The 20,715-nt window shown below is 45.2% G+C and overlaps 1 protein-coding gene and 1 pseudogene across 1 annotated transcript in view; one reads left to right on the top strand and one right to left on the bottom strand.

The window, feature by feature from the left end:
* Positions 1 to 20,715, bottom strand: part of LOC115855777 (receptor-binding cancer antigen expressed on SiSo cells pseudogene) — a 111,211-nt pseudogene that overhangs the window by 31,730 nt on the left and 58,766 nt on the right.
* The window catches only part of LOC115855775 (multidrug and toxin extrusion protein 2-like), a 50,023-nt gene that overhangs the window by 16,580 nt on the left and 12,728 nt on the right, over positions 1 to 20,715 (top strand). Inside the window, exon 9 of the mRNA XM_060290803.1 lies at positions 4,139 to 4,252. Within this exon, the coding sequence (XP_060146786.1) occupies positions 4,139 to 4,252 (114 nt within the window). The remainder of the gene's footprint in view (positions 1 to 4,138; positions 4,253 to 20,715) is intronic.

Below are 20,715 nucleotides of genomic sequence, written 5' to 3'. Positions count from 1 at the left end.
TAACCACTGCGCCACCAGGGAAGCCCCTCCTTTCCAGTCTTGATGGGAAGGAACAAGTAAAATTCTTTTCATTACTCTTTACAATTTAGGTATAGTGAATTTTTGATTTTAGTTTCAGGTGTACAGTATAGTGATAGAAAAATTTTATAGATTATACTCCATTTATAGTTATTATAAAATATTGGCTATATTCCCTGTACTGTACAATATATCTTGGTAGCTTATTTATTTTATACACAATAGTTTGTACCCTTAATCCCCTACCTTTATTTTGCCCCTTCCCCTTCTCTCTCCCTACTGATCACCCCTAGTTTGTTCTCTGTATCTGTGAGTCTGTTTCATTATATTCACTAGTTTTATTTTTTAGACATATAAGTGGTACCATACAGTATTTGTCTTCCTCTGTTTCACTTATTTCATCAAGCATAATACCCTCCAGGTCCATCCATGTTGCTGCAAATGGCATTATTTCATTTTTTATGGCCAAGTAATATTCCATTGTACGTACGTACCACATCTTTATCCATTCTTCTGCTGATGGACATTTAGGTTGTTTCCATGTCTTCGCTATTGTGAATAGTGCTGCTTTGAACATTGGGGTGCATGTATCTTTTGAATTAGTCTTTTCCTTATTTTTTGGATATATACCCAGGAGTGGGATTGCTGGATCATATATAGTAGTTCTATTTTCAGAATTTTGAGGGACCTCCATACTGTTCTCCGTAGTGGCTGCACCAATTTACATTTTCACCAACAGTGCAAGAGGGTTCCCTTTTCTCCACATCCTTGCCAACATTTGTTATCTGTGGTCTTCTTTGATGATGGCCATTCTGACCTGTGTGAGGTGATATCTCATTGCAGTTTTAATCTGCATTTCTCTTGATGATTAGTGATGTTGAGCATCTTTTCATGTGTCTGTTGGCCATCTGTATGTCTTTGGAAAAATGTCTATTCAAGTCTTCTGCCTATTAATCAAAAAATTTTTTATTATTTATTTTTGGCTGCGTTGGGTCTTCATTGCTGTGCACGGGCTTTCTCTATTTGCGGTGAGCGGGGGCTACTCTTCATTGCTATGCACGGGCTTCTCATTGCAGTGGCTTCTCTTGTTGCAGAGCACGGGCTCTAGGCACTCGGGCTTCAGTAGTTGTGGCACACAGGCTCAGTAGTTGTGGCTCGCGGGCTCCAGAGCGCAGGTTCAGTAGTTGTGGCGCACGGGCTTAGTTGCTCCGCGGCATGTGGGATATTCCTGGACCAGGGCTCGAACCCATGTCCCCTGCGTTGGCAGGCGGATTCTTAACCACTGCGCCACCAGGGAAGTCCCAGGATTGTTTATTTATTTATTTATTTATTTATTTTGCGGTACGTGGGCCTCTCGCTGTTGTGGCCTCTCCCGTTGTGGAGCACAGGCTCTGGGCGCGCAGGCTCAGCTGCTCCGCGGCATGTGGGATCTTCCCGGACCAGGGCACGAACCTGTGTCCCCTGCATTGGCAGGTGGACTCTCAACCACTGCACCACCAGAGAAGCTCAGGATTGTTTTGTTTTTTGATGTTCAGTTGTATGAGTTCTTTGTATATTTTGGATATTAATCCCTTATCATATATATGGTTTGCAAATATCTTCTTATTTTATTTGGGTCCTCTCTCTTTTCTTCTTGGTGAGCCTGGCTAAAGGTTTATCAGTTTTGTTTATCTTTTCAAAAAACCAGCTCTGGGTTTCATTGATCTTTTCTATTGTGGTTTTTTTTTTTTAAATCTCTCTTTCATTTATTTCCCCTCTGATCTTTACTTCCTTTCTTCTGCTGACTTTGGGCTTTGTTTTTCTTTTTCTAATTCTTTTAGGTGGGAGGTTAGGTAGTTTATTTGAGATTTTTCTTGTTTCTTGAGGAAGGCCTGTGTGGCTATAAACTTCCGTCTGCTTGTGCTGTATACCATAGATTTTTGCAGTGTTGTGTTTCCATCTTCATTTGTATCAAGTTATTTTCTGATTTCCTCTTTGATTTCTTAATTGACCCATTGGTTTTTCAGTAGCATGTTTTTCAGTCTCCATGTGTTTCTTCTTTTCCCATTTTTCTTTCTAAGTTGTTTTCTAGTTTTATACTGTTGTGGTTGGAAAAAAATGCTTGATATATAATTTCTGTCCTCTTACATTTGTTGTTACAAATTGTTGTTACATTTGTTGAGGCTTGTTTTGTGGCTCAGCATGTGATCGATCCTGCAGAATGTCCACTGTGCACTTGAAAAGAATGTGTAATTCTGCTGTTTTTGGTTGTAATGTCCTGTAGATATCTGTTAAGTCCAACTGGTGTATTGTGTCATTTAAGACCACATTGATTTTCTGTCCACTGATGTAAGTGGGGTGTTACTACTACTATTGTATTATTGTCAATTTCTCCCCATATGTCAGTATCCATTTAACAATTCTCCATGCTCCCTTCCCCCAGCTCCTGGCAACCACTGTCTTCCTTTCTGATTCTGTGAGTTTGACTACTCTTGATATCTCACATAAGTAAAATTATACAGTATGTGTCTTCTGTGCCTTTGTCTTATGTGTTAGCGTAATGACCTCGAGGTTCATCCATTCTGTAGCATATGTCAGAATTTCCTTCCTTTATTAAGTTTGGATAATATTCCATTGTATGTATAGACCACATTTGGCTTATTCATTCATCTGTGAGTGGACATTTGGGTTGCTTCTACCTTTTGGCTGTTGTGAATAATACTGCTATGAACGTGGGTATACAAATATCTCTTTGAGATCCTGCTTTCAATTCTTTTATGCATATATATATCCAGAAATGATTTTGCTGGACCATGTGGTAGTTCTGTTTTTAATTTTTTGAGGAACCACCATACTGTTTTCCCATAGCGGCTGCATCATTTTACATTCCCACCAACAGTGCACAAGGCTTCCAGTTTATCCACATCCTCACCAAAACTTGTTATTTTCTATTTGTGTGTTGTTTTAAAGCAGCCGCCTGATGGGTGTGAGATGATATCTTATTGTGTTTTTTTGATTTGCATTTTCCTAGTGATCAGCGATGTTGAGCGTTTTTAAAAAATGTGCCAGTTGGCTATTTGTGTATCCTCTTTGGAGAAATGTCTGCTCAAGTCCTTTGCCCATTTTTTTTTTTGTTTTGTTTTTTTGTTTGTTTTTTAATTTATTTATTTTATGGCTGTGTTGGGTCTTCGTTGCTGTGCGTGGGCTGTCTCTAGTTGCGGAGAGCGGGGGCTACTCTTTGTTGTGGTGCGCGGGCTTCTCATTGTGGTGGTTTCTCTTGTTGCGGAGCGTGGGCTCTAAGTGCACAGGCTCAGTAGTTGTGGCACACGGGCTCAGTAGTTGTGGCTCGTGGGCTCTAGAGCGCAGGCTCAGTAGTTATGGCACATGGGCTTAGTTGCTCTGCGGCATGTGGGAACTTCCCGGACCAGGGCTCGAACCCGTGTCCCCTGCATTGGCAGGCGGGTTCTTAACCACTGCGCCCCCAGCCTTTGCCCACTTTTTAATTGTTGCTGCTGAACTGTAGGAATTCTTTCTGTACTCTGGATATTATGATATCCAGGTATCCTTTTCAGATGGAATATTTACTAGTATCTTCTCCCGTGTGTTGGCCTTCACTCTGTTGATTGTGTCCTTTAACACCCAGACATTTTCAATTTTGATGTAGTTCAGTTTATCCAGTTTTACTTCAGTTGCTTGTGAGCACAGTGGAGTTCATCTAATCATTCTGCCACGTGTACGCCCAGCGTTCCACTTTCCCCTATAGTGCCCATCCATCATATTTTACTCTTCTAGCTCCCCAGTGATTGTGTCCTTGATGCCCCATCATCCCACAAGCACACTGGCCACAGGGATACCTATGTGGTTTCCTATGGGACTCTGCACACGTTTCTCTGCTGTGTGTAACGGGAGTGAAACGTGTGGGTCACAGGGCGTATACAGACTTCAGTTTCACTACATTTTGTCAGCCTTGTTCCCACCATCTCAAACTCTGGGCTTGTTGACCTCTTTAAAGTACATTGTTTTTCCGGTGAACACCGGCTCCTCCCAGTCTCTGAGCTTCTGGTGCGGGCACGCGTGTGAGATAGAACTGTTGGTGTCAGACTGTGGAAGAGTAAATGCTGTGTTCTTTCCTGTCCTCCAGGTTGGACCAGGGACTGTTTCCAGGAGTGGGGCTCCTTCATCCAGCTGGCCATCCCCAGCATGTTCATGGTGTGCATTGAGTGGTGGACCTTTGAAGTCGGAACCTTCCTTGCAGGTTGGTCAGCACTTCGGTAGAAACCTGTCACCAGCCTGGTTAATCATGTCTACAGAGCTTTTCAGGAGACCCAAGTTTGCTTCTCCTTCCTCTTGGTCTTATCAGGCCCTCGTGGAAGATCTCCGTACAGGTCTCACTGCCCATGCGACCATAAGCACACTATTCAGGCTGGGTGGGGCTTTGTGCTACCCCACTGCCTTTCATTTTGTAGCTTTGAAAGGGACGATTGCTAAGGTCATGGAGCGACCTGCCAAGGTCACGGAGCAGAACAAAGCCCAAGTCTAGGTCTCAGGACGCTGGCCACTGTGTGGCTCGGCCGACTGTTGCTGGGCGTTTACAGAGTGACGGATTTTGCTGTGTTGTAGCCTCGCTCTGTTTCTTTCCGACCTAGAACAGTTTTGGTCACGGGCATTCACCTTAGCCATCCACTGCTAGTGGAGGAACAGAGGAAACAGCAGAGACAGAGGGTAATAATACTTGATCTGAAAGTTTCTGTGGACACTGGAATGCGTTCATAGTGCCATCACTTCTCATGGAGTTCCACTGCCCTCTGTCCTTCCCTCCGTACTGTGGTCCCCCGTCTCCCTGAAGGATGACCTGCACCCCCGGACACCGCCTGGTTTTCTACTTAAGCCCCGTGTTTTGTTCCCTGGTGAAGTGGGGGCTTCTGGAATGAGCCTGTGTCCCATCTTAGCTGCTGCAGTTCCTGGATGCTTCCTGAATGGGCTTCTCCTTGGCACAGACAGTGAATTCTGCCATTGGATTACGCTTCTGGGGGCAACCTTGGCTTCTCTGAAATTACATTAGGTTCTAGTTTCATAAGGAAAATGTTCACTTTACTCCACTTTTTGAACATTTCAGGATTGATGAGCGTGACAGAGCTTGGAGCCCAGGCCGTCATTTATGTACTGGCTTCTGTGGCCTACATGGTAAGGCGATGCCGTGCTGTCCACTCAGAGTTAGACGGTACGAGGGGGGAGCGCAGCTGGAGAAGCAAGTGTGGATTCTGGAGCCAGACACACTGCTGGGTGTGGGTCCTGGCCGTGCTGCTTCCCAGCTGTGTGATGCTGGGCTCCTTACATAACCTTTCTGAGCTTAACTTTCCCCGTATACACAGTGGGAAAAAATACCTACCTGGCAGGTGAAAATTAAGACAAAGCTTATATAAAATACTTAGCAGAATGCCTGGCATGTTTATTGGAAATAACGGAGTTTACTGCAAATAACTTGGTGCTGGGATATGGTGGGGCATAAGGTGCAGACGGTCCCTGTCTCTTGTGGCTGGTGGGCTGGCGTGGAGATAAGCAAGCAAAGAGATGAATAAGAGCATGATACAGACATATAACATGCACCATAAAAGAAGCAAACAACAAAATAAGTCTAAGCTGTATGAAAACAGAGACAGACACCTTTTTAGATAGGCGTTGAGGAACGGTCCTCCTGAGTTGCTGTGTAAGCGGAGACTTGAAGGGTGAGAAGGTGCCAGCCCGGGAAGCCCACAGTCAGGGCTGACCACAGGCCCTGAGATGCAGGGATGCACGAGAGCCCTTGCATATTCAGGGACCTGATACGAGCCCGGCTGAGGGGTTAGCAAGGAGAGAAGCTTCTTGCCGCTGTGTAGAAGCTGGCTTGGAGGACAGGTGTGGGATGGGAGGCGGGAAGGAGGCTGTTCGAGTCGTCGAGGGGAGCAAGTGGAAGGCGGCTGGTGGTGGAGAAGGGGCAGAGAGGCTGAGTTAGTGATGCCGTTGGGCAGAGCGGAAGTGACAGGACCAGGGTTTGGATGTGGGAGGCTTGGCAACGCACGGGAAGAATCACAAATGCCTCCAGGGTTTCGGGCTTGAACAGCTGCGTGGCGTCAGGCCTTTTACCTTCTGAGGCTTTCTGAATATTCCAGTTCTGCACATATAGGCCCTTTGTTCCTTGGTTTTGAAAAACAGATGCCACCTGGGCAGTAGGATGAGGGGCCATTTTTGTTTCTGTTTACATATGTTTTTTTAGTCTTAAAAGTAAAAGAAGGACTTAGTGGGGGATTGATGTGGTCGTGTAGGAGTGAGCCGGGAGGGTGTCTAAGGGCAAACCCCAAGACACAGGAGTCAGCAGCAGAAGGAGACCCCCACCAAGAGCCAGGCCCAGGCAGGTGTGGAAGGGGGGCGACCCCGAGAACAGGTCGTGGAAGAGCCAGGGAGAGGGTGGGAAGGGTCCCTTGGATTTAGGGTCATCGGAGACGTTCTGGAGTGATGAAAAGCAGGAGGCAGATGTGGGCACCGACCTTCTCGGGGTGAGGAAGCAGAGGCTGCTGGGAGTCAGTTCTGTCTAGAGGATTGGCTGTTGATGGGGGAAGGATTCCATCAAGGCACGATTTGGTTTTGCTTCTGTTTTTTAAAAAAAGTAATTAATTTATCTTTGGCTGCATTGGGTCTTCGTTTTGGTGTGTGGGCTTCTCATTGCAGTGGCTTCTCTTGTTGCGGAGCATGGGCTCTAGGTGCGCCGGCTTCAGTAGTTGTGGCGCACGGGCTTAGTTGTTCCGTGGCATGTGGGATCTTCCCGGACCAGGGCTCGGGATTCTTAACCACTGTGCCACCAGGGAAGTCCTTGCTTCTATTTTTAAATGGTGGCCCTGGAGTTTGTTTGGGTTTTTTGTTTTTTGTTTGTTTGTTTGTTTGTTCTTTTGCAGTACGCGGGCCTCTCACTGTTGTGGCCTCTCCCGTTGCGGAGCACAGGCTCCGGACACGCAGGCTCAGTGGCCATGGCTCACGGGCCCAGCTGCTCCGCGGCATATGGGATCTTCCCGGACCGGGGCACGAACCCGTGTCCCCTGCATCGGCAGGCGGACTCTCAACCATTGCGCCACCAGGGAAGCCCTGTTTGTTTGTTTTTAATATTTTTATTTATTTATTTATTTGGCTGTGTTGGGTCTTAATTGCAGCATGTGGGCTCTGCATTGCAGCACATGGGCTTCTCGTTGTGGTGTGCAGGCTCTAGAGCGTGCAGGCTCAGTAGTTGCAGCACGTGGGCTCTCTAGTTGTGGCATGCAGGCTCCAGAGCATGTGGGCTCTATAGTTGCGGCAAGCAGGCTTAGTTGCCCTGCACCATTTGGGATCTTAGTTCCCAACCAGGGATCAAACCCAAGTCCCCTGCGTCGGAAGGTGGATTCTTAACCACTGGGCCACCAGGGAAGTCCCGTGGAGCTTGTTTATAGGTTTGCAGTAAACCGAAGCTATCTACCAATTCTACGTCATGTTCATATCTTCTGTTTTTCTACCTGTTCTATCACAGGCTTCAATTTTAATTTTTATTTTTACTTGTGGTAAAATACACATAACGTGAAGTCTACCATCCTACCTACCATTTTAACTGCCTAATTCAGTAGTGTTAAGCATATTTTGATTGTTGTACAACCAATCTCCAGAACTTATTCCTCTTGCAAAACTGAAACTCTGCTCATTGAATAATTCCCATTCCTCCTGCCCTCAGCCTCTGGCAACCACCATTCTAGTTTCTGTTTCTTGTCCCAGGCTTCCCTTTGTTAGAGACTGTTAAGCAATAAGTGCTCATTATTTTTATGGAAAAAAAACAAGTCCCCTTAGTGGTGAACTTAAAATAAAAATGATAAAATACAGAGAAATAATCCACCGAGAGCAAGAGTTAACAGATACAGGAAAGTTAGAGTTTGGCGTTTGAGATGACGGTATAATCATCAGAGAATAGAAAAGTCGTATGTTCAGAATCATTCAACATAAAAGAAGAAACTGATACCCAAAGAATATTTGGAAAACAACCAAGTAGGATTTTAAAAAAATGAAAATATAGCCACAGAAATTTAATACTTCACAGATTAGTTAAAACTGAAAAATCTAATAATGAACTTGAAGATAGATCTGTGGAAATTCCCATAATAAAACAAAGGCATATAAATAGATGGAATTAGATATGCAGACCAATGAAATAGAATAGAGAGCCCAGAAGTAAACCCTCACATATATTGTGAAGTGATTTTTGACAAAAACAACTGTTCCTGGGAAAACTGGATATCCACATGCAAAAGAATGAAGTTGGACCTTACCTAACACCATGTGCAAAGATCAACTCAAAGTGGATCTAAGACTTAAAACAATAAAACTCTTAGAAGTATATACATAAGTCAGAAGCTTCACAACATTGGATTTGGCAATGACTTCCTGGATATGACAGCAAAGGCACAGGCAACAAAAGAAAAATAGACAATTGGACTTTAAAAATTTTATAATTTTGTGCATCAAAAGACAGTATCAACAGAGTAAAAAGGCAACCCACAGAATGGGAGAAAATATTTGCAAATCACCTATGTGATAAAGATTACTAATCAGAATATATAGACAACTCTTAAAACTCAATAACAAAAAACAAAACATCCTGTTGTTAAAATGAGCAAAGGACTTGAACGGGTGTTATCTCCAAGGAAGATATACAAATGGCCAATAAGCACATGAAAAGATGCTCAGTATCACCGATCATTAGGAAATGCAAATGAAAACTACAGTGAGATACCTCCTCACACCCATTAGAATGGCTACTCTTGAGAAAAAAAGAAAAAAAAAAAGAAACAGAAAATAAGTGTTGGCGAGGGTGTAGAAATATTGGAACCCTTATGCAGTGTCAGTTGGAATGTAAGATGATGCAGCTGCCATGGGAAAATAGAAAAATGGTAGTTCCTAAAAAATTAAAAATAGAATCACCATATGACCCAGCAATTCCACTTTTGGATGTATACCCAAAAGAGTTGAAAGGAGGATCTCAAAGAGATGTTTTCACACTCATGTTCACAGCAGCCTTATTCACAAGAGCCAAAAGGTGGAAGCAGCCTCAGTGTCCTTCCACAGATGAATGGTTAAACAAAATGTGATATATACATACAATGGGGTTATCATTATTTTAAAAAAAGGAAGGAGATTCTGACACATGGAACAGTGTGGATGAACCTTGAGGACCTTATGCTAAATGAAATAAGCCATACGTAAAAAGACAAATACTGGACAAGTCCACTCATATGTGGTGCTTAGACTAGTCAATAGAGACAGAGTAGAAGGGTGGTTGCCAGCGTCTGGGGGAGGGGGGAGTGAGGATTTATTGTTTAATGGGCACAGGGTTTCAGCTTTAAGAGATGAAAAGAGTTCTGGAGATGATGGTGGTGATGGTTGCACAGCATTACGGAAGTATTTTAATACCACTGAAGTGCGTACTTTAAAATGGTTATTAACGGTTAAAAAAAATACACCACATAGTAATTACCGAAATAAGAAGGGAAGAAATGGCTAACATGGTAAATTTCACGTTGCGTGTATTTTGGCACAGTAAATACAAGTGAGAAAAAGTAGAACTGGAACACGTGAAAGATGTAGACCCATTATATATCTTCTATCTAGTAGGAATTCCCCAGGGAGAGGATAGAGACTGGCGGGGATGCCATATTCAGACGTTTGATGAGAGACAGAGACCATTAGATAACTGAAGTGAGACACGAATCTTAATATTCAACAATTATAATGAACATTTTATTGGAGATTCGAGCCTGTGCAATTAGGCAAGAAAAGGAAAATGCATTGATTTATTAACTAAATGGCTGACGTGGCTTTCCTGACCTGTTGTTTGTGGATTTTTCTCCAGCAGACCTCTCCCCTGCATGGGAAGGATCAGTACAGAGGTGGGATCTGTCACATGACATCTTCACCTAAGGGGTTTATGCATGGGGAGCAGGGAGCAGCAGTCCTGACCTCCCCCACTGCCCCACCCCACCTCCCATCCCCCAAGACGAGAAGGGCTTGGCTCTGAGGCACTCACACCACCAGTCGCTGTGCAGTGAGTCTGAGAGGGAGGACCGGTCAGCAGTGGGGTCTGGCCGTGCTGTGCTGTCTGTGACCCTGTCATGAGTCCACAGGACTGCTCATCATTGCCTCCTGGGGCCCTTGTGGGAAGAACGAGTGGGATGTAGCCTTTTCCTCTTTCTCATCTGGACTTTGGCTTCCTGTTGTCCTTTCCCTCTTCCAGAAGCTCATCAGCTCACTTAGTCTCAGAGCTGTTAATGAGTTTCTTCTCTGTTAAGCATCTTTACTGACATTTTAGTGGCATTTGGGGAAGGAAGGGGGTTAAGCATGTGAGCTGGCCATTCATCTGGAGCTGAAGCCAATATGTATATTTTGAGCCCACAAGTCTTGTAAATTTTTATATAGTCAGGTCCATTGTTTTTCAAGTTCTTAAACTTAACAATTTTTTTTTTTTTTTTTTGCGGTACGTGGGCCTCTCACTGCTGTGGCCTCTCCCATTGCGGAGCACAGGCTCCGGACGCACAGGCTCAGCGCCCATAGCTCACGGGCCCAGCCGCTCCGCGGCATGTGGGATCTTCCCAGACCGGGGCACGAACCCGTGTCCCCTGCATCGGCAGGCGGGCTCTCAACCACTGCGCCACCAGGGAAGCCCAACTTAACAATTTTTAATACATATTTTTTTTCAACTTCACTTAGGCTGGTTCTCAAACAGCAACAAATTAGACGGCTCTCAGGAGGAGGCTGCTTCTAGTCGGAATAGAAATTAAAGCTGACGTATAAATTATTAAAAGCAGATCTGAGAACTAAAATCGGGTTACTACACAACCCGTGTTTCACAAACAGCCCCCGAGGGCAGCACTGTCATCACAGGAGAACAACCGACATGACCCTGCAAGTTGAATAATGGTCTGTTTAAGAAGCAGGCAAGCACATAGCTTCAGATTTATAACCAGTAATTAAAATAAAGTTTGGGCATCTACTGTGAAGGGCCATAGTTGGATTTAATGGGTAATTAGACGTAGGAATGTTGGACACATAACGGATGGTGGAGGCAGATTTCATCAGCTTTTGTGGAATTCCCACAGTGTGCCAGGCTTCGTTCTAAGTGCTTTTCTCACATGATTCATTTCATTTTTACGAATGATTTATATATTTATAGTTCATTAAGTCTTGTAGAATGTAGCAAAGTTGAATTGACTCTTGATAGTATATGTTTAGTTAATAAGGGAGGTGCTTTGCCCTCAAATCCAGCATCTTTAAGAGGTTCTACTCTGATGCCTCTGATGGGGGCAGCGGTCAGGGCGGCTGTTACACATCTGTAACAGTGGGCGAGGCCAAGCCACTTGTTTCCAGTCACACGGCAAGGACGTACTGGAACCGGGTCTAGAACCCGGGGCTCTGACTCTGTCCTGGGTTTCCGCGCAGGTAGACTCCAGTGCACTGATACTCTGATTTTCAGACCCTCTGACCCCTCCTCGTGATTTTGCGATCATTCATTTCTAGGTGCCTCTAGGCCTTGGCGTGGCAGCCAGCGTCCGGGTGGGCAGTGCCCTGGGGGCAGGGGATGCCCAGCAGGCACGACACTCCTGTGCCACCGCCCTCCTGTGTGCAGGTGAGTGTGGCACTGCTGCTCGCTGGCCGCAGCTGTATCGAAGTTGAGAAATATATATCATAGTTTCTCTGGGAATTGACTTACGTGTGCAAACGCAGCTGCAATCTTTCTTCTTCATGCTGACTCCTGTTTACTCCGTTAAATGAAGCTCCTAAATATGACTTTCTGTTATTAGGCACCAGCTAAATACTCCTCCACGTGGTACTAACAGGAATCATTTCAAAGGCAGTTGTTGTCATGTGCAGGCTTCTTTCTTTCTTTCTTTTTTTCTTTCTTTTTTTTGCGGTACGCGGGCCTCTCACCGTTGTGGCCTCTCCCGCTGCGGAGCACAGGCTCCGGATGCGCAGGCTCAGCGGCCATGGCCCACGGGCCCAGCCGCTCCGCGGCATGTGGGATCTTCCAGGACCAGGGCACAAACCCGTGTCCCCTGCATCGGCAGGCGGACTCTCAACCACTGCGCCACCAGGGAAGCCCATGCAGGCTTATTTCTGACCAGAATCTGTGTGCCCAGCTCTCCAGGTTCCTGGATCACTGACCGTTAGGCAGTTTGAATGTTCTGGAATCTGAGCAGTTAGAGAAGATTCTGATGATGCTGTCATCTTATTGAACATCTTTTCTATGAGTCTCCCTTAGAAAAAGAAGTTAGAATCATCTGACCTTAGGTGCTCTTTTCCTAGACAGTAAGAAGAAACACTTTAAATTATTACATTTCTTAAGTCATTGAGACAAATATCTCCTGAGAAGTCGGTACGAGGATTTATCACACTCGGGAGCACTTTCATTTCCTGCTGTTTCTTCTGTATTTTCCAGGTGTTTGCGCACTTGTAACCGGTATCTTACTTGCTGCTTTAAAGGATGTGGTAGCCTATGCATTCACCAGTGACAAGTATGTACCATCTTCTAGGAGAACATTTTTAGTTTTATGCTTGCTTTCTTCACTATACTTTTCTGACTCTGAGTAGCATTTTACTCCATAGGAAAATCTGTAGTGCAGCTGGGAGTGAATCTGAAGAGGTTTGAATGAAGGAAGCCCATGGAAACCCCCTCCACCCCTCCAATACCCAGTTCATTTATCAAATGCAAGTGGGCTTTCTCTTGTGCTCGGTGTGTTTTTGCTCAGAGATACACAGAAAAAGCACATGGAAAAAAACCTCATCCCCAGAAAGGCACCTCCCCGTCCAGGGCACGCTGGCAGCCAGCACACCTGAATCATCTGGGCAGTGTTTGCATAAACCACTGACCCAACCTTAGGTAGAATTTTACTGCATTTTCTGTAATGATGTGTTTGTGTAATTATTTAGATGCAATAAAGTGTCTTGAATAAACCAAATCCTTATGAAGAAGCTTCAGTAATTTGCACCAGTTGCCTCAGATTATGCTTATGGAGAAATTCGGTTTTATTACTTTTAAGTGTGCTCTTCTAGTTTGACCCAACCCCACTGGTTTTAGACCAGTGCTTAAATGTATTGTAAAATCTTAGGGCTAGGGAGGTGGTCAGATGGAGGTACAGGAACTAGATTTACGATCCTGCATTAAACCAACTAAAAAACTGGACAAAATCTGTGTTTTTAAAGATGGCATTCAGACATTGGACCACAGGCAGCCCAGATAAATCCCTGAGGAGAACCCCGTGATTGCCCCAGCTTACCGTGAGGGAGTTTCCAGGACAAAGTGCAGGCAGGGGCCCTGGGAAAGCCCCCCCCCCATCTCCTTGGGTTGGGGAAATGGAGTTGGGAGTGGGGAGGCTCTGTGGCGAGTTCCCAGGCAGAGTCCCAGAGCAGGGAGAGCACCTGGAGGGCGCCCAGAGAGCGCTTTGGAGATCTATGGAAGCTCTCCCTCAAGTCTTCAGCCGACCGCTGAGCCAATTGTGCGTGTAAGGGTCCCACCTGAGGCCAGGGAAGGTGGGGTGAGGGACGGGAAGGAACACCTGAAAGGAGCAGGCAGAACAATCCTTGAAGCTCATAAAGGGTCAGGAAGAGTTTGTGTTCCCACCACGTGGAATGAACAAAACCTTGTAATGCATGGGATGGCTGGTGGAGTTCTCAGAAGGTCCTTGCCTCAGGAGAAGGAAAATTAGCCCTAGAATGAAGCCTGCTCTGGTCCCACCTAACAAAGCTTAAAAGTAGACTTGGAAAGGATCAAATTGTTTCCAAGAAATTTAACTGTATTAGAGCTCAAGAGTACTTCAATTATTACAAGAACATGCAGTATTTGACAAACTAAAATTCACGATGTCTGCATCTAATTAAAAATTACCAGGTATACAAAGGAGCAAGAAATTAAAATCCATAGAAACATCAATCAGTTGAAACCAACCCAGAAATGAAACATATGATAGAATTAGTACACAGGGATATTAAAAGTTTTAATAACTATGTTTTGTATTTTCAAGAAGATAGAGGAAAATGTGAGCATGCTAAAGTAAGACATCAAAGATTTTTTAAAAAACAAATTGAACTTATAGAGCTGAAAGAAAATGTCTGAAATGAAACTATATTGGATGAGAGTAACAGCAGATTAGAATAGTGTAGAAGAAAAGATTAGTGAACTTGAAGATAGAGCAATAATACATATCCTAAATGAAATGTGGTGAGAAAAAAGACTGGAAAAAGATGAATATCAGTGAGCTGTGATTGGCCTAAAAAGGCTGTAACTAGGGTTCTCAAAACAGAGAGGAGAGGGGACAGGAAAAAAACCTGAATAATGGCAAATCTTTCTAAATTTGGTAAGATCTTAGAATTAAAGAGATCTAAAAGGCTATTTGATGTAATCACTCATCTTACATCAGGATTCCTCCAAAACATCCTTGCCAGGTTGTCCAACTTACACTTTCATAACCTCAGTGGGTGAGGATCTTGCTACCTCTGAAAGCAGCTTTGATTCTCAGGACACCTTCCTTTTTCTAAAAAAATTAATTATTTATTTATTTTTGGCTGTGTTGGGTCTTTGTTACTGTGCGCGGGCGTTTTCTAGTTGTGGTGAGCTGGGGCTACTCTTTGTTGCAGTGCATGGGCTTCTCATTGCAGTGGCTTCTCTTGTTGTGGAGCATGGGCTCTAGGTGCGCAGGCTTCAGTAGTTGTGGCTCGCGGGCTCAGTAGTTGCAGCTTATGGGCTCTAGAGTGTGGGCTCAGTAGTTGTGGCGCACGGGCTTAGTTGCTCCACAGCATGTGGGATCTTCCCAGACCAGGGCTTGAACCCGTGTCTCCTGCATTGGCAGGTGGTTTCTTAACCACTGGGCCACCAGGTAAGTCCCAGGACACCTTCCTTATTTTGAGCTGAAATGTACCTGTAATTTTCACCCACTTATTCTGGTTCTTGTGCTTGGAAGGATCTAAATCCATTTCTGAGTTAACAGCCTGCAGATATTTGAAGGCATCTCTCATGCTCTCTTCTCCATGGTAACCATCTGAAATTCCTTCAGACATTTCCCATGGAATGTGATTTTGAGTCTCCACTTTGGAATTCATACAAACCTGAAGGCAGTGCTCTTAGCTCCATTTAGAGCAGAACTGTGTCCCCTGTACCTCATTCTACCTGATGGACTCCTGGTGAAGCATTAGGTTTTTGGTGGCTGTACAACACTGTGTCTGTGGAGCTGGTTGCCAGTGCGCCCCTGAGCAGCCCTAGCGTCCACATTCTGCACTCCTGTGGTTATCTTCTTGGACCCAAATGCAGATCCTACTTTTGTACCCATCAATCTTTATTTTCTTATTTTTTGACTCATCTTGACATTTTGGGTTCCTAATTCTGTCAGTGACAGTATTTCCTATCCTTTTCACCTTCTGGCATCTGTACACGTGATACATGCTTGTATATCTCCATTTCCTCCTCCTTTGCCTAAAGCTCTGGCATCTTCACTATAGTGTTCTCACCCCCCAGACCCTAGCAGCATCCCGGCTGAACTCAGTATCCACATGGATGAGCTGTCCAGTGCCCCAGTCCTCAGCCCAGTAACCTCTGCTCTCTGCAGGCACACTCTCCCGTGGTCATGCTTGGGGCTCTGTCATAACGTTAACTGTTCCAGCTCCAGTCCACAACTCCAACGCTTCCAACAGCCATGTCTACTAAGAGGATTCCTCAGCTGCTTGGGCTCTCCAGTCTGTGGGCTCCTCTGGTCCTGCACTCTTTCTCAGTCCATCATGACATTCCTGCCTTTACACCTTCCCTTATGTAGCGTAAGTGCCATGGCTCATTGTCTGCGGAATTCCTGAATCCCTCCTGTGTGGCAGAACCCCAGCCTGGAGGAACCCAGGTGCACACTGTGTGTGTCAGTAGCGCATCACTTTTGGAAAAGTCACGGAAGAGGGCGTGTTGGTTCCACTACAAACTTATGGCCACAGTTAGACCCTCAGCATCAAAAGTAAGTCCATCTTGCTTTTCTTTGGCCATCTCACTGTCCATCACTGCAGTCCATATTAAACCTTCTCCACGCTCCTCAAACCACTGACCCCACTGTACCACCTTCAGCCATCACTCCCAGCAAATGACTTGTCTCTCCCTTGAGTTTATCCTGTTTGGAGTTTGTTGAGTCTCTTGGATTCATGTCTTTTATCAAATTTGGGAAGTTTTCAGCCATTCTTCCTTCAAGTATTTTTTCTGTCTTCTCTCTCACCTCTGGCACTCCCATTATGTGTGCTGTTATAATTGATGGTGTTCCAACAGGTCTTCATTTTTCTTCATTCCTTTTTCTTTCTGTTCCTTAGTCTAAATAATCTCAATTTGCTTACCTTAAGGTTCACTGATTCTTCCTTCTGCCAGCTCAAGTCTACTGCTTAGGCCCTCTAGTGAATTTCTCATTTTATTTTTTGGGTTTTTCAACTCCACGGTCTTTATTTTTTATAATTTCTGTCTCTCTATTGATAGTATCTACTTGGTGAGGCATCATTCTCATACTTGCCTTTAGTTCTTTAAACATGGTTTTCCTTAACTCTTTGAATATATTTGAAATAGATGGCTTAAAAGTCTATTTTAGCGAGTCCAAAGTCTGTGCTTCCTCAGAGACAATTTTTATTTATTCCTTTTTTCACCCTGTATATGGACCATACTTCGTTGTTTCTTTACATGACTCATAATTTTTTTTTGAAAACTAGATTTGGGTTTTTTTTAGTGGAAGTCTAATTGATTTACAGTGTTGTGTTAATTGCTACTGTACAGCAAAATGATTCAGTTATACATATATAAATATATTCTTTTTCAGATTCTTTTCCCTTATAGGTTATTACAAAATTTGACTATAGGTCCCTGTGCTCTACAGCAGGACCTTGTTTTTTATCCGTCCTATATAGTTTGCCTCTGCGAACCCCACACTCCCACTCCACCCCTCCCCCACGGCCACCACATGTCTGCTCTCTATGTGAAACCTAGACATTTTAAAATATTATAATGTGGCAATTCTGGAAGTCATATTCACCCCGTCCCCTGGGTTCTTGTTGTCGATGCTCTTGTTTGCTTAGTGACTTCTAAGAACTATTTCGGTAAAGGTCTGTATTCTTCGTTGAGCGTGGCCACTGAAGTCTCTGCTGCATTAGCTTAGAGGTCAGCTAATGACCGGACAGTCTGCATCCCAAACATCTCCCAGTCTTGGCTGACGGGCTCTCTATGTGCGTCAGGTTCACCTTCAACACCCAGCCAGGCAGTTTACAGCTTGGCCTTAACTTTCACTTCCTGTCCATGCAGAGTCTCAAGTTCAGCCCCAGGTGAGAGCTTAGGCCCTTCCTGGTGTTTCTTGAGCCTCTGTGCAGCCCTAGGCGTGCGTGTGGCCTTCTAGATCCCCAGTAACATGTCAGCGCTTCCAGAGCGAGCCCTGATACAACCCCTCATCCGCAGCCTTTCCTACCAAGCTGCTTGGTTAGTGTGTTGTTTGCCCTGTTTCCACTGCCTCAGGAAGCAGCAACTAGAACATTTGCCTGTAAATTTTTTTTTAAAAAAATAGATAAATTTATTTATTTTTGGCTACATTGGGTCTTTGTTGTGGTGTGTGGGCTTCTCATTGCAGTGGCTTCTCTTGTTGCGGAGCACGGGCTCTAGGCATGCAGGCTTCGTAGTTGTAGCTCGCAGGCTCTAGAGCGCAGGCTCAGTAGTTGTGGCACACGGGCTTGGCTGCACCGCGGCACGTGGGATCTTCCCAGACCAGGGCTCGAACCCGTGTCCCCTGCATTGGCAGGAGGATTCTTAACTGCTGCGCCACCAGGGAAGTCCCGCCTATAAATATTTTTGACAGACAATCTCCTGAAGGTCGACTTTAGCACTGGGCAGTTGGAACCTGATGAAATAAAGACAGCCTTTTGGGGGGTCTTCTAAGGAGCCACCAGACAGGTGGCCTTTTGTGAATTAGTAACTATAATTTGGGAATGAAACTTAAAGAGTTCGACCCACTCTTCCTCCTCCAGCCTTGGCAGTATGTGTGGGCTGTTACTTTAAGGTTACTGCTGAGCTGGGAGCAGGGGATGACACCACAGAGCTATCATTACCAAGATTCAGCCACTTTTCTTGAATATGGGCTCCCCAAGTGACTGCAAGCCTTTGGTTAATTTCCACGGTTCTGAAAAAGTCAGCTCTGACAGTATTTGCCAGCGGTGATGATCTCCTTTTCCCTGCTTCCCCGTTTCTCCATATGCTTTGTCAATTTTTGTTAAGAACTGGACGTTTTTAATATCGTACTGTGATAACTCTGGAAACCAGGCTCTCCTGAGGGAGGCAGTGCTGTTCTTGCTTTCTGTCATTGTTGGTCTGCAGTTCTCCCATTCGTCTGGTGACTTTTCTAAAACCAGTTTTTACAGAGACTGTGTTCCTTGTCATGTGTGGTGCCTGCTATCTCCATAGTCAGCCAGTGGCCCAACAGAGGTTTTTTTTTTTCCTTTCTTCTTCTTTTTTTTGGCCACACAGCTTGCAGATCTTAGTTCCCCAACCAGCGATTGAACCTGGGCCACAGGAGTGAAAAGCACCAGGTCCTAACTACTGGACCCCCAGGGAATTCCCAAAGAAGAGTTTCTTACAAGTTTATGTCTCCTTCAATTACTCAGCGGGCGCTGCCTGGGAAGGCACTTCAGCCCGGAGGGGTTAAGACAACGGGCCTGCCTCTCTCCGTCAGTCCCAGAAATTTTATTTTTCTGGAAATCTTTCAGATATTCTTTTTTTCTTCTATAAATTTATTTTTGGCTGCGTTGGGTCTTCGTTGCTGCACGCAGGCTTCTTCTAGCTGTGGCAAGTGGGGGCTACTCTTCATTGCGGTGCATGGGCTTTGCATTGTGGTGGCTTCTCTTGTTGCAGAGCATGGGCTCTAGGCACACGGGCTTCAGTAGTTGTGGCACGTGGGCTCAGTAGTTGTGGTGCACGGGCCCAGTTGCTCCGCAGCATGTGCGGGCTTCCTGGACCAGGGCTCGAACCCGTGTCCCCTGCAGTGGCAGGTGGACTCTCAACCACTGTGCCACCAGGAAAGCCCCTTTCAGATATTCTTTTTGTCCTTGGCCGTGCTTAGGTGCAGGTGAATCTTTTATTCTGCCTGGCACTTTGTAGGCTTTCAGTCTCAAGCAGTGGATTTTTCTTTAGCTCTAGGAAATTGAGATAAATGATAGTATTTATGGATTAATTTGGCATGTGTCTTTTCTGTGGTTACCTGTGTTTGGGGATATTTCCTCAGATTTACCATTAAAATTTAGTCTCTAGCCATGTCCCTTTCATTGTCCAGACTTTAAGTGGAATGTGGTATTTTAGTGTTCCTATTTTTCATTTCCAGTTACTTTTCCCAACTGCTCTTTTTCCTTAAATGCCTACTGTTTATGAATATTTCTAAGAACAGGAATTATAATTTTTAAAAGTTTCTGTCTTTGCGTTCTTTCTGTTTCCTTTTGCGTCAGCTCTTCTGCCTACTCATTTTGATCTTTTTTTTTGTGCTGTTGATTTTCTTCCGTGTTTGGTGCATGTTGGTTTAATGTTTATACTTGTGAAGGAAGGACCACACCGTCACTTTGACTAGTAGAGACAGTGCAGGGTTAGCCGACGCTGCCATCCTGGGTCTGCTCTGTGGAGGAGGTCGCTGCTCTGGTGAGAGGGTTGCCTGTGGGCTCTGCCTGAGTTGGTGGCACCTGCTGGCTAAGTCTTCCCCGCAGGCTGAGGGGAGGGAGGCCAGAGCTCTGGGGGGAGCACCGCCATCTGTTGTGTTTTGCATGCACACTGGCCCCATGGTGTAGGCCTGCGGTCACCGCCACTCTGCTGAGTCGTTCTCCAGGGCCCCCAAGCCCCACGCGAGGCCCTCGCCAGACAGACCTTCCAGCACAGCCACCAGAGCTCACGGCATCCCTGAGGAGGGCAGATGTTTTCTCTGCCTTGAACACTGGCCTCCAGCTGCATTTCTGAGGAAGACTCCCAGCCACAGGGGAAGATAACCCTTCACAGGCTGAAACCTGCTTTTTCTTCCCAACCCTCACTTTTTTTTGAATTTTACTTATTGTTTATACAGCAGGTTCTTATTAGTTATCTACTTTATACGTATTAGTGTATATATGTCAATCCCAGTCTCGCAATTCATCACAGCACCCCCCCTCCCGCCACGTTCCCCCCGTGGTGTCCATGCGTCTGTCCTCTACATCTGTGTCTACTTCTGCCCTGCCAACCGGTTCATCTGTAGCCAACCCTCACATTTTTATACTCATCAGCAAAACTTTAAGAATTATGCTCTGTTGTGGCAGCCTAGCCCACGTCGCTTTCGACCTAAATGCTAACTGGTGACGTTGAAGCTAGTGAGGCTTCATCGTGGCCTCATTTCATCAAGTAGGAAAGTAGTATGTGGACTGAGCTGGCTGGCCGGCCGCTCTGGCGGGTTTGTGCAGCCAGCAGGTGATTAGTGCCACACTTAACTGAGTTTTGGGCCACTGACTCTTTTTCCCCAACAGAGACGTCGTGTCCCTTGTGAGCCAAGTGATGCCCATGTTTGCTCCCTTTCATCTGTTTGATGCACTTGCGGTGAGTGTTTGCAGTGATTTTACCTCTGTGTACTATGTGCAGCACGATTTTGTGTGTCTAGTTTTTTTTTTTTTGTGGTACGCAGGCCT

The sequence above is a fragment of the Globicephala melas genome, chromosome 20 (genome assembly GCF_963455315.2).
Source record: "Globicephala melas chromosome 20, mGloMel1.2, whole genome shotgun sequence".
Classification (NCBI taxonomy): Eukaryota; Metazoa; Chordata; class Mammalia; order Artiodactyla; family Delphinidae; genus Globicephala; species Globicephala melas.
This window is presented reverse-complemented; position numbering and strand designations above follow the sequence as displayed.